The sequence below is a fragment of the Electrona antarctica genome (assembly GCF_951216825.1).
Source record: "Electrona antarctica genome assembly, contig: scaffold_106, whole genome shotgun sequence".
NCBI lineage: Eukaryota > Metazoa > Chordata > Actinopteri > Myctophiformes > Myctophidae > Electrona > Electrona antarctica.
Genome location: NW_027637567.1, coordinates 405,398 through 422,500, shown reverse-complemented (window position 1 = coordinate 422,500; position 17,103 = coordinate 405,398). Strand labels below are relative to the sequence as shown.

General features: G+C 41.3%; 1 protein-coding gene and 1 long non-coding RNA gene across 2 annotated transcripts in view; one reads left to right on the top strand and one right to left on the bottom strand.

Annotated features, from left to right (window-relative positions):
- Positions 1–12,608, top strand: part of LOC306918821 (E3 ubiquitin-protein ligase TRIM21-like) — a 24,743-nt gene extending 12,135 nt beyond the window's left edge. Inside the window, exon 2 of the mRNA XM_079531678.1 lies at positions 10,647–12,608. Coding sequence (XP_079387804.1) covers positions 10,647–12,272 — 1,626 coding nt within the window. The 3' untranslated portion in view covers positions 12,273–12,608. The remainder of the gene's footprint in view (positions 1–10,646) is intronic.
- A 2,348-nt stretch (positions 12,609–14,956) lies between these two features.
- LOC306918822 lies at positions 14,957–15,935 on the bottom strand. The gene is made up of 3 exons (XR_013789412.1): positions 15,322–15,935; positions 15,160–15,243; positions 14,957–15,104 (listed from the first exon to the last, which is right to left on the bottom strand). It is a non-coding gene; the product is annotated as an uncharacterized lncRNA (long non-coding RNA).
- Positions 15,936–17,103: the final 1,168 nt, after the last annotated feature.

Genomic DNA, 17,103 nt, shown 5'->3' with positions numbered 1-17,103 from the left:
TATACATTGTCGTCTGGCACATTTATTTTGTGGCTTTCGCCTTTATTTTATATTTTTTATAGAGGGATATAGACAGTAGGCTGACATACAGGACATGGGGAGAGAGATGGGGGGGGGGGGGGGGGGGTGACATGCAGTAAAGGCCGTCGGGATCGGGAGTCGAACCCGCGGCACACTGCCAAGGTGCCACGGCCCAGGCCATGGCTCAGCGCCAGGCCTGGCACATTTCCAACTGGCATAATTGATGTGTGATGTCTCATAAGGCATAAACCTTTTTATTTTTAATTTTACAAGAGCGGTGCCCGTTGGGCACACTGGCCTACTCAAAAATATAGTTTTTTTGTATATATCCTCTCTTCATAATGTAAATAGTATCCCAAGCGGCACACCCCATTGAGGGCTTATATTAGGGGAAATAGCCAATAATGCACTTTTGCACAACATAACACCTGGACCTCTTTGGTGGGGACGTAACAACTACAAATAAAGGTAAGAAAGCCTTATAGTATGGAATTATCCTTTAACAGGTTATTTCATAATATATTATGTTCAATTGAAAACATATTTAGAAAATGCTTCCGGGGGTGAGATTCATAGAGTGGGTGTTGTGAAACTCGCCAGAACCAAATTGAACCTTTGTGTTAATGAAAAAGTTACACATTATAGCTTTAACCCATAATAGGACTGCGGCCAATACTAAAAACGCCTTCTAAATCCTGACTTTAAAGTTCTCTGAAAAACTACACATTTGTATTCAAAAATTACAAAAATGTTATGTTGCTAAATACTGTACATAGCAACAAGAACGCTATTTTGAAAAATGGATAAAGGGATGTTTACTCATGAAACATAAACATGGGTATGGGACCCAAAAATGGTCCCTGAGCCACTGTTTGAGAAACGGCGTCCATGATAAATCCTGTGCTACTCATTGAGGTCATATAGGTTCACAGTATGTACTGTACGTGACAGCTTACAGTGTAATTAAACCACATGACTATATGGGCTATAAAACAATATCTATGACACGGATGTTGATGGAAAACATGGTTGATGATTGACCACAGTTAGAGTTGTATATGCAAGTATGAGTTCAGAGTAAAACGTAACAACCCTTCAGCTCTTCTCGGTCAATATTATAATAATCTCATTGAAATAAAATGTAAGAATAGTAGAATATAATGATAAAATATGGTATGAATTTAAATGTGTATTCTGCTCTTGTCAACCTGCACACAGCGCGGTGGAGTCCAGGGAAGGGTTAACTATTATCAAGGTGCAACACAATCTAACCCAGAGCATCTAGTAGAAGAGTTACGACATTGAGGGGGCAGAAACCGAGTGCTCGAGCGCTGTTCATGCAGCCTGAACTGAGACAAGCTGGAGTTGGAAATACATTGTCTTCAATGAGGGCGGCGCAAATAAGAGCTATTTTAGGCATGTGTGCAACATGACAACTGTTTTAAAGTATTGTACAGTAACAACTAAAGTATCTTTAATGTTTATGTTGTACTATTACTACAAAACAATCTAAAATAAAGGGATTTAAGATCATAAAAGCTGGTCTGTTGCCCTGAGTCCAATGCATTTCTGCCTACTTCCGGTCCAGGACTTGTCCCAGTTGGTTGTCCCCATTCTCAATAGAAGTCTATGTAGGAGAGCCGCCATTGGACTGAAGCCCCATGAAGTGAACGCAGTTTGCGTAACTCTGTCTATATCTAAGGCTCTGATCTAAACGATGTACTTTATGAGGATCAAAGGTGGAACATTCCCCCACAGAGAGACAGCAGAGATCACTATTACTACAGAAACCTCACATCAACAGCATTCTCCTCATTAACCACTTCAGCCCATACAGTATAATCTAAACAATATCTATCTCACTGGAATGCTTCATTCAGACAAATAGAACCAACTGTGTAATTTCAGGCATGTCTGTGTGAAGTGAAAACCCCAAATATCTGAACAGTGATACTCACCAGGCTTAAGTCGTGTGTGTTAAAACTCACTCAGTGCCACAGGACGCCTTTGGACGCCTCCCCTTTATTGTATGTTTTGTAATGATAATCAAACAAAATAACTAGTTTTCAAATAATTGTAGTGGAGTAAAAGTACAATATTTGCCTCTGAAATGTAGCATGAGAAAGTACTGAGAATTGGGAATACTCCAATAAAGTAAAAGTACCTCAAAATTGTACTTAAGTACATGTACCTAGTTACTTTCCACCACTGGTTTTCAGTACACAGACATGGCTGAAATGTCACACTTTTATTTGTCTTTATTTCAGTGAGATAGAGTCTAAGGCAGGGGTGCCCACTCTTTTTTGACATGAGAGCTACTTTCAAAATGACCAGCTCAACAAGATCTACTCACTGAAAACATTATAATACCATTGCTGAAAATGGCTTTGGAATAGCGCAGCGCTGGCATTACATTTAAGACAAATGCACTTGGAATGGGAAAGGGGAGAAATGGAATAGGTAGAGTTTTTTTGTATTTCATTTGTAATCTACCGACATTTGTGCGCAGCAACACTCACAGTAACACAGTATTGCATTATGGGTTTGAGCTGACAGGCACTTTTTTATGTCAGTCAATCAATCAAGTCAACTTAATTCAAGTGGCAGATGCCAAAAATTGTTTTTATATTTAAATTAAATGTTCTTTACGGGCATGTCATGTGATCTACCTGCACAGCCTTTGTGATCTACTGGTAGATCGCGATCTACCTTTTGGGCACCTTTGGTCTAAGGGCTCCATTTCCGTCACCGCTAAACCCCTTACCCCTAAACTTCTTTGCCTTTTTTTGAGTGGTGCAAACCACTCCAATAACCAGCTTTGTCTGTATACGTGTTTGTATACAGACAAATGTGTGTACCTGTACGTGGGGCCCAAAAGAATGAGCATGGTTACTATGGTCAATGACAGTACGTCAGACCACAGCTGATCAGGCTATATTGCACCACTCAGTTCAATACTATTATTCAATACTATTTTGAAAAACATTTTTGAGTAGTTCAACTAGCCAATCTACATTGACACGTTGTGAGCTTGTAGACTGGCCATTTTAACTACTCAAAAATGTTTTGCAAAATAGTAAAAAAAAGAAAAGAAGTTTAGGTATAAGGAGTTTAGTGGTGACGAAAATGGAGCCCTATGTATGTCTGCATGTATTATGCTTTTAAAAACAATAACCCTAACCTTCCACCTGATGAAACGTTGGACACAGAATGTGTGAGTGATTAGGATTAAAGGTATATTCAGTGATTTCACTAAATTCAAATATCACTTATTTTTTCTTATTTTTTGGATAATCCTCCCTACTATAAAGTGTGCTGACCATATAAGGAGTTCCTCCCTGTCCCCAGTGAGCCCCTGGGGTAAAAAAAACCCTAGTTTCGGTTTGGGCTTTGGGTGGCAAAGCCTTCATCCAATCAGGATGAGAGGGGCCTTCATCCAATCATGATCGAGTGGGGCGGGCATTGGTGCACGTGCTGTTGGTCTGTTGTACTTCCCCCACTGTAGAGCGTGTGCATGTGCACATCTTGTTACCGGGTGGACTGGGGGTATTTTTCCAAATCACTGAATGCTCCTTACAAAGAGTAATCTAGCTGTTATTGACTTATTTATATGATGACATAAGAGAGGTATTTGTTAGTAAGATGTCTTCTATTTGTGGTGATTTCCTTGAGTTAGGTGATCATGAAAAAAACACATTTAATTAGTCAGGCTTGGGAGAGAAGACCGAACGCTGTATCACTCTGAGCTGTAATGTAATGCATTATGTGAATATAGTGTAAAACGGGGGTCTGCAAACTTTTTGGAACAAAGTGACATTTTTGAGGGGTGCTAGCCCCTCCTATGCCCAGCTTTGTGTGTTTGTGTGAATAATAGTGATGGATTGGATGGAAAGGATCACTGAGATGATTTGATTGGCTCAGCACGGAATTGAAATGATTTGATTGGCTGAGCAAAGTACGTATATTGAGTGAGAGCAGAAATGGGAGGACGCAAATTGTGATTGGCCAGAATGAGATGATGTAAAAGCAAAGCAAAGTTACTATATTTACCCAGGGTAACTGGACTAAGCATCAGATACTTGTTTACAAAGTTACTATATTTACCCAGGGTAACTGGACTAACCATCAGATACTTGGCAGCGGTGGCCGAACGGATTGCTGAGCGGTCTTGATACCGGAAGGTCGCCAGTTCGAATCAGCGGTCCGACACGTTAAAATTACCACCGTTGAAGTGCCCTTGAACAAGGCATTGAACCACTACGATGAAATGTTCTATGAGCAGGGCCTGGCTGGAAACAAGTTCTTGAGCTTAGCCCAGATACCCTGGGTAAATATAGTAATCATTTCATTTCATTTCACTTGTTTACAAAGTTACTATATTTACCCAGGGTAACTGGACTAAGCATCAGATACAAAGTTACTATATTTACCCAGGGTAACTGGACTAAGCATCAGATACTTGTTTACAGCCAGGCCCTGCTCATAGAACATTTCATGGTAGTGGTTCAATGCCTTGCTCAAGGGCACTTCAGCGGTGGTAATTTTAACGTGCCGGTCCGGGGATACGAACTGGCGACCTTCCGGTATCAAGACCGCTCCGCAAACCGTTCGGCCACTGCTGCCATGTATGATGATGTATGACGATAAGAGCGCCCCTCGCGTCACACGGGTGTGATTCTTATGTTCTAGATAGTCAAAGTGTCATCATGTCAACATTAACTTTAATGACACCACATCGATTGTTTTTGACTGTCCACAAATATAACCTTTTCCATTATCTTTAAATATTTTATTTCACATTGTTATAATGATCATTATTAGACCCAGAGCAATAACCTCCCAATGAGTTCTGAATTTTAATGTATGTAGAATTATGTGCAGGATATCATTTACATACAACTGTGAGGGACTTCATTTATTTGACTAAGTTTATTATTTTTTGAATAGCTTATTTTATACCACATATCCTCTCTCTCACACTAATGCCAGTGTGCCAGTAATCACCCTCCTCTGTGCCAACGTTGGCACCGGTGCCAAAGGTCGCCTCCCCTGCTGTAAAACATGCTGTAAGCGTAAGGGTTTATCGGCACTCTGTGTGCAATAAACAGACATAAAGTAATCAATCAATCAATATTCTACATAATATATAAAAATCACACCCGTGTGAAGTGAGGGGCGCTAATATATTAAAGTCTAACTCATGTCGATTAGGTGATGTAATGGTGATGTAAAACAAACGGTGCCAACACAAACATTAACCCATTCTGGACGGGAACCCCTTTTGGTGTTTTAACTTATGTTATACTTTAGCTATTGAAAAATAGCAGATCTAGGTCTTCTATTTTTGAAAAAACGTGAAAATGCGGCACAAATCTTTGAATATATATTCTTTCAGAGCGAACGTTTTTTTAAATTTCGACGTCAGGCCTAAATGGGTTAAACGCCATTAACAATAAAGAGACCATATGACGTATATGACGCATTATGACGTAAATGTTCCCTTCATTGTCAATGGCGTTTTACTAAACAAACATTGAACTAAAGACAAACATTAAACCTGTGTATAGGAGGGGCTAGCACCCCTAAAAAACTAACCCTAACCTTCCACCTGATGAAACGTTGGGCAGATAACATGGCATGTGTGAGTGATTCAGATTGACTCCCCAGAGTGTGCTACAGAGAGTAATCTTGCTGCTTGCTGTTTACAATAAAACAAATATAATTGATATCTGATATGATGATATAAGAGAGGTATTTGTGATATCTTCTATGTGTGGAGATTTCCTTGAAGTTAGGTCATTATGATGTTTAATTATGTTTGGTTAAAGGAGCTTTTGTTGCGGCAGATTTTATTCGTCAGGCTCGGGAGAGAAGACAGAACACTGTATAACTCAAATACAATATAATGTAATGTATTATGTGAATATAGTGTAAATCAGGACTCAGTCTGCAACCATTTTGAAACAAAGTGCTATTTTTGAGGGGTGTTAGCCCCTCCTATGCCCAGCTTTGTGCGTTTGTGTGAATAATATAGTGATGGATTGGATGGAATGGATCATTGAGATGATTTGATTGGCTGAGCACGGAATTGAGATGATTTGATTGGCTGAGAAAAGTACGTATTGGGGATCAAACGTGAGGGCATAAAAGGGAGGACGCAAATTGTGATTGGCCAGAACGAGATGATGTATGACGATAAGAGCACCCCTCACGTCACACGGGTGTGAATTTTGAGTGGTGCAACCACTCACCACTCCCTTACGGAGCTATGTGTGTGGGTCGCTGGCTGGGTGGGTCTGAGCACGAAAACAGCATGGTTGTTTTTCACCACCTGTGCGCAACCTAACACACACACACGCACATATTAACTGTATATATGATGATTCTGGGTGTGACAGTACAGTACAGTACAGTACAGTACAGTACAGTACAGTACAGTACAGTACAGTACAGGGACCCCCACATGGTAACTCTGTCATTTCTCAACCGTTTCGGACACGTGGTGGCTCGAGGGAATCGGCCCGGCCCCCTGGGCACGTTCCTGGGGGTCTGGATGTTCCGGAGACCCCCCGGGGACCCCCACGCGGAGTTGCACCACTCACTTCACACAAGTGTGACTGAGTTTTAATGAATGTAGAATTATGTGCAGGATGTCATTTAGGCTACATACAACTGTGAGGGACTTATTATTATTATTTTTAATAGCTTATTTCAAACCAAAGATCCTCTCTCTCACACGTATGCCAGTGTGCCAGTGATCACCCTCCTCTGTGCCAACGTTGCCACCGGTACCAAAGGTCGCCTCCCCTGCTGTAAAACATGCTGTAAGCCTGAGCGTAAAATGGTGTCTTATAAACCCATGTGGGCACTTTGTGTATGGCAGGACACAGACTTAAAATAATCAATCAATATTCTACATTATATATATATATATAAGAAACGATAAAAAAATACTTTCATATTAATGTTTTTCTGTCATATGTAATAATAATATGCTTGGTAAATTATACTCCAATGTCTTTCTATCATGTGATAAGACGCTGCAGAGAGATAAGGGGAGATAGATGGGGTCAGTTTGTGTACAGATATAAGGATAGATAGATGGGGTCAGTTTGTGTACAGCATTGGTTCTCAAAGTGGGGCCCGAGGACCCCCAGTGGAGCAAGATGTGTTAATACAAAGTCTCTTTACCACTTTATCCATTTATTTGTCGACCAAGATGTACAACAAGCTCTCTGCAGCGTCACTTGGTGCCGCGCTGCAATGATAATGACTGAGATCAATATCTTAAAATTGTCGTGAATGAGTTCGCTGTGATTTCCCATAGAAAGGAGGTGTCGTTTACTGCCCACAATAACTTTTTTTCCTTTGTACATACTAGTGGTTTTGTATTTGTTGATGACATGTTATGATTGTGTTATTGTTGTTCTTTTTTTTTTTAAACATCGCTCATCCCCTACTATGGTCCGTTTGCAATTAATCCAATATTAGATGTCAGTACATGGTTGAAACCCCCAAAAAATAGATTTTTCAATGGATTCTGTTACTATTGGGCATGCTAAATAAAATATTAAATACAAATAAAAAGATAAAAAGAAAAAGAAACTTCTGGAAAGGCATTATTTTCAAGATGGCTTCCACGATGGCTGCCAGGAGCTACACAAAGATTCATTCATCGGGCACAGGCCGCACCATAACCATAACCGCAGCACATGTTTGACCGCATGTCCGACTGCTGGTGTGTCTAATCTGTGTGTGCATCCCCATTCATCTGGGGGTCCTTGAAAAATCACACTCGTGTGAAGTGAGAGGCGCTCTTATCATCATACATCATCATATCCTGCTCAGCTAGTCAAATCATCTCCGTGGTACAAGCACACAGAGCTGTCCATAGGAGGGGCTAGCACCCCTCAAAAACAACATTAGGAAGCAAGTGAGGGGCCGTCCTAAAATGACTGCACTGGGCCCGTCGCAACTACAGATTGACCACAGCCTATCAAGCTATGCATGTGTGAAATCTCTGCCTATCGGCATCGGCGTAACTTTCCTTAACTCAAGAAGCGTCTGATCGACTTCAACTGACTGATCGACTTCAACTGACTGATGGACTTCAACTGACTGATCGACTTCAACTGACTGATCGACTTCAACTGACTGATCGACTTCAACTGACTGATCGACTTCAACTGACTGATCGACTTCAACTGACTGATCGACTTCAACTGACTGATCGACTTCAACTGACTGATCGACTTCAACTGACTGATCGACTTCAACTGACTGATCGACTTCAACTGACTGATCGACTTCAACTGCCTGATCGACTTCAACTGACTGATCGACTTCAACTGACTGATCGACTTCAACTGACTGATCGACTTCAACTGCCTGATCGACTTCAACTGACTGATCGACTTCAACTGACTGATCGACTTCAACTGACTGATCGACTTCAACTGACTGATCGACTTCAACTGACTGATCGACTTCAACTGCCTGATCGACTTCAACTGACTGATCGACTTCAACTGACTGATCGACTTCAACTGACTGATCGACTTCAACTGACTGATCGACTTCAACTGACTGATCGACTTCAACTGACTGATCGACTTCAACTGACTGATCGACTTCAACTGACTGATCGACTTCAACTGACTGATCGACTTCAACTGACTGATCGACTTCAACTGACTGATCGACTTCAACTGACTGATCGACTTCAACTGACTGATCGACTTCAACTGACTGATCGACTTCAACTGACTGATCGACTTCAACTGACTGATCGACTTCAACTGACTGATCGACTTCAACTGACTGATCGACTTCAACTGACTGATCGACTTCAACTGCCTGATCGACTTCAACTGACTGATCGACTTCAACTGACTGATCGACTTCAACTGACTGATCGACTTCAACTGACTGATCGACTTCAACTGACTGATCGACTTCAACTGCCTGATCGACTTCAACTGACTGATCGACTTCAACTGACTGATCGACTTCAACTGACTGATCGACTTCAACTGACTGATCGACTTCAACTGACTGATCGACTTCAACTGACTGATCGACTTCAACTGACTGATCGACTTCAACTGACTGATCGACTTCAACTGACTGATCGACTTCAACTGCCTGATCGACTTCAACTGACTGATCGACTTCAACTGACTGATCGACTTCAACTGACTGATCGACTTCAACTGACTGATCGACTTCAACTGACTGATCGACTTCAACTGACTGATCGACTTCAACTGACTGATCGACTTCAACTGACTGATCGACTTCAACTGACTGATCGACTTCAACTGACTGATCGACTTCAACTGACTGATCGACTTCAACTGACTGATCGACTTCAACTGACTGATCGACTTCAACTGACTGATCGACTTCAACTGACTGATCGACTTCAACTGACTGATCGACTTCAACTGACTGATCGACTTCAACTGACTGATCGACTTCAACTGACTGATCGACTTCAACTGACTGATCGACTTCAACTGACTGATCGACTTCAACTGACTGATCGACTTCAACTGACTGATCGACTTCAACTGACTGATCGACTTCAACTGACTGATCGACTTCAACTGACTGATCGACTTCAACTGACTGATCGACTTCAACTGACTGATCGACTTCAACTGACTGATCGACTTCAACTGACTGATCGACTTCAACTGACTGATCGACTTCAACTGACTGATCGACTTCAACTGACGGATCGACTTCAACTGACGGATCGACTTCAACTGACTGATCGACTTCAACTGACTGATGGGGGGAAGTGGGTTGGATCAGTGATCTCCCCAAAATACATATGAATCCATACATTGTGCCCTATATGCCCATATATGGAAATCCTTGATGTCATCAATATGACTGTTCTGTTCTTTACAACGGGTGCAATAAGTACTATGATAATGTACTACTAGTTATGAACAGGCGACAGCCTTGTACTGTATATGGTATACTTTATACAGCCTTGTACATGGTATACTTTAATACAGCCTTGTACATGGTATACTTTATACAGCCTTGTACATGGTATACTTTAATACAGCCTTGTACTGTATATGGTATACTTTATACAGCCTTGTACATGGTATACTTTAATACAGCCTTGTACATGGTATACTTTATACAGCCTTGTACATGGTATACTTTAATACAGCCTTGTACTGTATATGGTATACTTTATACAGCCTTGTACATGGTATACTTTAATACAGCCTTGTACATGGTATACTTTATACAGCCTTGTACATGGTATACTTTATACAGCCTTGTACATGGTATACTTGAATACAGCCTTGTACATGGTATACTTTATACAGCCTTGTACATGGTATACTTTAATACAGCCTTGTACATGGTATACTTTATACAGCCTTGTACATGGTATACTTTATACAGCCTTGTACATGGTATACTTTATACAGCCTTGTACATGGTATACTTTATACAGCCTTGTACATGGTATACTTTATACAGCCTTGTACATGGTATACTTTAATACAGCCTTGTACATGGTATACGTTCAGTCTGTTTGTATAAATGAAGAGCAGTATAATTTAAACATTCAATGCTTTCACTTTTATTCTCAGTGTTTAGAAATGGCGTCCGCCAGCAGTCTCCATTCTGAAGAGCAGTTCCAGTGTTCTATCTGTCTGGATGTGTTCACTGATCCAATCACCACTCCATGTGGACACAACTACTGCAACGCCTGCATCACACAGCACTGGGACAGCAGTGATGTGTGTAAGTGTCCACTATGTAACAAAACCTTCACTAGGAGACCAGAATGCTCAGTAAATAAGGTTCTCGCAGAGATGGCTGATCAGTTCAGGAAGTCAACGGAGCGCAAAAAACCTGCTAAAGCAGATGAAGTGTCCTGTGACGTCTGTGATGGGACCAAGATCAAAGCCGTGAAGACCTGCCTGGTGTGTCTGGCCTCCTACTGTGAGACTCACCTGGAGCCTCACCTGAGAGCCACGGCGTTAAAACGACACAAACTAAGCGACCCTGTGAAGAACCTGGAAGACGTCATGTGTAAGAAACATGACAGACCTCTGGAGCTGTTCTGTAAGACCGACCACACGTGTGTTTGTCAGTTCTGCACTCAGTCAGACCACAAGTCACATCTCATTGTATCTCTGGAAGAGGAATACGATGGACAGAAGGCTGAACTGGGAAAGACAGAGGCTGAAGTTCAGAAGATGATCAGGGAGAGAAGACTGAAGATTCAGGAGGTCAAACACACAGTGAAGCTCAGCAAGGAAGATGCAGACAGAGAGATAGCAGACAGTGTGCAGGTCTTCACTGCTCTGGTGAGCTGTATCGAGAGAAGCCAGGCTGAGGTCATTGATGTGATTGAGGAGAAGCAGAAAACAACAGAGAAACAGGGTGAAGGCTTCATCAATGAGCTGCAACAGGAAATCACTCAGTTGGAGAAGAGAAGCTCTGAGCTGAAACAGATCTCCCTCACTGAAGACCACCTCCACCTCCTCCAGAACTTCACCTCCATCAAGACCCCTCCACCCACCAAGGACTGGACAAAGGTCAATGTCCATCAGTCTTCATACGTGGGGACTGTGAGGACAGCTGTGGCTCAGCTGGAGAAGACACTCAGTGAAGAGATGAAGAAGCTCTGTGATGCTGAGCTGAAGAGGATCCAGCGATATGAGGTGGATGTGACTCTGGACCCTGATACAGCACAACCCAACCTCATCCTGTCTCAGGATGGAAAACAAGTGAGTGATGGAGACGTAAAGAAGAAGCTCCCAGACAACACAGAGAGGTTCACTCAAAGCGCCATTGTCTTAGGGAAACAAAGCGTCTCCTCAGGAAGGTTTTACTATGAGGTTCAGGTTGGAGGGAAGACTAAGTGGAGTGTAGGAGTGGTCAGAGAGTCCATCAACAGGAAGGAGCCAATCACACTGCGTCCCAACAATGGTTACTGGACTATATTGTTGAGGAATGTAAAGTACAAGGCTGCTGCTGGCCCTGCTGTCCTCCTCCCTGTAAGAGAGGAGCTCCAGAAAGTGGGAGTGTTTGTGGATTATGAGGAGGGTCTGGTCTCCTTTTATGATGTGGAGACCAGAGTCCACCTCTACTCTTTCACTGGCTGCTCCTTCACTGAGAGACTCTATCCATACTTCAGTCCAGAGCTTAATGATGGTGGTAAAAACTCTGCTCCTCTGATCATCTCTCCTGTCAATCACTCAGATTAGACTAATGCTCAGTTTTACCAGAAAAAGTACAATGTGCATTTAAGACAACACATGGTCTCATTAAAAGTTTGGTTTTAGTCAACTGTACAACTTCAAATCAAGTATTTGTTTTTCTTTTCTTGTACCTTTCTTGCACTTTGTACCTTCTACCAGAGGGAAGTAGCTCGAACTCCCTGCAGAGTGGATGAGAGGGGTCGTTTGCTATCTTGATAGCTTTTCTACGAAGTACCTCCTTGTAGATCCAATCGTACATCCAACTAATGATTATGGTAAATAGAGTTCTCCATTCAAGAAATATAAACACATTATCAGTCTGTGAGGCTGTTGAAATGTCTACATTTATGCCTCGGTACAAGAACTTGATGTTAATGAGTAAATATGTTTTTCATTTAGCTGATTATAAATGATATAAGAATGAAAATGTGATCCTTCAAAATAAATCAGCAGTAAATGTACAGATGTCTGTGTGTGAACTCCTTGAATTTGACTCACATTGAAGTGCAAACATAATATTAATACAACTTTAAAGAATTACATTTATTGATATTTTCTTATGTCAAAGAAAATAATCCACTATTCAAAAGTACAAATTACAATATGTATGTCATGTTTAATATCAATGCAGTGTTCATAAATGCATCAGTAATTAAAATATTACATCTACAACGTCACAACGCATCACAGTGTGGCATATTGTGAGCTTGTAGATCAGCTATTTGCTGATCTATTCGGAATGGGGCTTGACAAGTTATTTCATAATATATTTGTGTACATTTGGGACCCATGTTTCAATTGAAAACATATTTAGAAAATGCTTTTGGGGGTGAGATTCATAGAGTGGGTGTTGTGAAACTCGCCAGAACCAAATTGAACCTTTGTGTTAATGAAAAAGTTACACATTATAGCTTTAACCCATAATAGGACTGCGGCCAATACTAAAAACGCCTTCTAAATCCTGACTAAAGTTCTCTGAAAAACTACAAATATTTATTCAAAAAATTAAAAAAAAATGTTATGTTGCTAAATACTGTACATAGCAACAAGAACCCCGAAAGGGGTTCCTGTCCTGAAGACTAAAAATCACACCCGTGTGAAGTGAGAATGAAATGGATAAAGGGGTGTTTACTCATGACACATAAACATGGGTATGGGACCCAAAAAATGGGCCCTGAGCCAATGTTTGAGCCAGTCCAGTGCTTGCCTAGTGATGTTGTCAGTAGGTTTTGCCCTGTGGGTTCCAGTCCAGTGCTTGCCTAGTGATGTTGTCAGTAGGTTTTGCCCTGTGGGTTCCAGTCCAGTGCTTGCCTAGTGATGTTGTCAGTAGGTTTTGCCCTGTGGGTTCCAGTCCAGTGCTTGCCTAGTGATGTTGTCAGTAGGTTTTCGGAGGGTGTGTCCAATCCACCCCCACTTTCTCTTCTTCACATCCTGGCTGATGGAGTTTTGGTTGGTTTTCTCCAACAGGCTGAACTTTGATATTATATCAGGCCACCTGATGTTCAGAATGCGCCATAAATGGTAAATAAATGGTAAATGGTGCATTTATATAGCGCCTTCATCCAAGGCGCTTTACATAGATTGTGCATTACATTCACCCATTCATACACCGATTGCGGCGGAAGCCATGCAAGGTACCAACCAGCACATCGGGAGCAATATGGGGTTCAGTGTCTTGCTCAAGGACACTTCGACATGTAGACAGGAGGAGCCGGGATTCGAACCGCCGACCCATGGATCATTGGACGACCTGCTCTACCTCCTGAGCCACAGTCGCCACAGTCGCCTTAGGCATATGTTGACAAATGTCTGGAGTTTGTTGGTGGTAGTATTTGTGACTCTAGTCTCCATGTCTCTGATCCATAGAGGAGTTTGTTGGTGGTAGTATTTGTGACTCTAGTCTCCATGTCTCTGATCCATAGAGGAGTTTGTTGGTGGTAGTATTTGTGACTCTAGTCTCCATGTCTCTGATCCATAGAGGAGAACTGACTTGACGTTGGTCCGTCTCTTCCGGCGTACCAGTGTAAATTCTTCCGCCCTCCCCGTCAACACACATGGCTCCGACGAACTGCAGCAGCCAATGAGGCTTCTATTTTTTCTTTTTTAAATATCTATGGATTTATAGCTATAGATGATCAATCATAACACAGTCACACCACCCACTGGGGAGGAGCGGTGACGACAAAGCAAACGACATCAGATTGCATATATAGTTCCAGTCCATTGAAGGCCGTACACGCTCACTGTGTCACATTAAACCCACTTAGGGCCACTTTACGAGCCTCGGGATGACGGTGTTTCATGGTTAACCCGTTCAGGACGGGAACCCCTTTTGGTGTTTTAAGCATTGCGTTACACTTTAGCTATTGGAAAATAGCAGATCTACAAGCTCATAGCGCGGCACCGAGTACCGCGCTACGAGCTTGTAGGTCTGCTATTTTTTGAAAAATCATGAAAATGTGGAGCAAATCTTTGAATATATATATTATTTCACAGTGAATGTTTTTAACTCATATCTTTGCTTCTGGGGGGGGGGGGGGGTCAACGTATTTTCAGATGGGGGTCGGAGGCCAATTACAGATAATTCTGGGCGTCCGACCTTGACATGAAAAATGGTTGAGCACCACTGACATATGTAGGAACATGGGTTTCTTTTTTTTTTTAGAATCAGCCTCAGGTCTAAATTGGTTCTTTTCTTGAGGGCCCTCCTATACCCATGCAGCTTTGTGTGTTTGTGTGTACCACACATAGCGATGATTTGATTGGCTGAGCATGGAATGTGATGATGTATGATGATAAGAGCGCCCCTCACTTCACAAGAGTGTGATGTTCTTCACCCTATGTATTATATTATATATTATATTATTATATTGAATCAATGTTACTGAAGTACTGATGTTGTTCAAATCATTAATGCACTGTACAGAAATAATGTATGTCAGGAATAAATACTATATTCTATTTTCAGTGTCTTCAACTTTAATGTAATCACTACTGTATATAACAGTGTCTTCACCTTTAATGTAATCACTACTGTATATAACAGTGTCTTCACCTTTAATGTAATCACTACTGTATATAACATACATGTCCCGATCACCCTGTTTTGCTCCCGATCTGATTTTGATTTTTGATTTCGATTCCGATCATTTGAAAATGACGTGATCGGCCCCGATTTCCGATCACGTTAGTTAGTTAGTTAGTTTCATTTATTTGTCCACGTATGGAAATTTGTCTTCAGTCTCAACAGTAAAAAACAAACAGTTACAACAACAACAACAACACTTAACACAATTATTTTCTCATGGCAAAACAAAAAGTGCAGGACAACAGAGTGGCAAATACATTGGAAAAACAAACAAATCTAGCGAGACATGGTATCATTTAGTGCCTTAATGGCATTAGGTATGAAAGAATTTTTAAAAATGTTACGGTTAGCTCTTGGCACTTTGTACCTTCTACCAGAGGGAAGTAGCTCGAACTCCCTGCAGAGTGGATGAGAGGGGTCGTTTGCTATCTTGATAGCTTTTCTACGAAGTACCTCCTTGTAGATCCAATCGTACATCCAACTAATGATTATGGTAAATAGAGTTCTCCATTCAAGAAATATAAACACATTATCAGTCTGTGAGGCTGTTGAAATGTCTACATTTATGCCTCGGTACAAGAACTTGATGTTAATGAGTAAATATGTTTTTCATTTAGCTGATTATAAATGATATAAGAATGAAAATGTGATCCTTCAAAATAAATCAGCAGTAAATGTACAGATGTCTGTGTGTGAACTCCTTGAATTTGACTCACATTGAAGTGCAAACATAATATTAATACAACTTTAAAGAATTACATTTATTGATATTTTCTTATGTCAAAGAAAATAATCCACTATTCAAAAGTACAAATTACAATATGTATGTCATGTTTAATATCAATGCAGTGTTCATAAATGCATCAGTAATTAAAATATTACATCTACAACGTCACAACGCATCACAGTGTGGCATATTGTGAGCTTGTAGATCAGCTATTTGCTGATCTATTCGGAATGGGGCTTGACAAGTTATTTCATAATATATTTGTGTACATTTGGGACCCATGTTTCAATTGAAAACATATTTAGAAAATGCTTTTGGGGGTGAGATTCATAGAGTGGGTGTTGTGAAACTCGCCAGAACCAAATTGAACCTTTGTGTTAATGAAAAAGTTACACATTATAGCTTTAACCCATAATAGGACTGCGGCCAATACTAAAAACGCCTTCTAAATCCTGACTAAAGTTCTCTGAAAAACTACAAATATTTATTCAAAAAATTAAAAAAAAATGTTATGTTGCTAAATACTGTACATAGCAACAAGAACCCCGAAAGGGGTTCCTGTCCTGAAGACTAAAAATCACACCCGTGTGAAGTGAGAATGAAATGGATAAAGGGGTGTTTACTCATGACACATAAACATGGGTATGGGACCCAAAAAATGGGCCCTGAGCCAATGTTTGAGAAACGGCAATGCGAAGCACCGCGAAAGCCTGAGCATGCGTCACAGAGCGCATGTTCGGGTCCCGGAAAAGATGCGCTGTGAATGTGATTGGCCAGTATAGTCACTTGAGTGTCAGCGTGATGTAGTGTACCGTCCACTCTTCCGACGTGACTTACTTGACTTATTCCTGTAGGCTCCTAGGTGGAGCATAGGGCCGCAATCACACCCCGCCAGGCTCCTAGGTGGAGCATAGGGCCGCAATCACACCCCGCCAGGCTCCTAGGTGGAGCATAGGGCCGCAATCACACCCCGCCATCGGACTCTGTTTTGAGCAGTTTTCTTCAGCTGGGCCCACGATAAT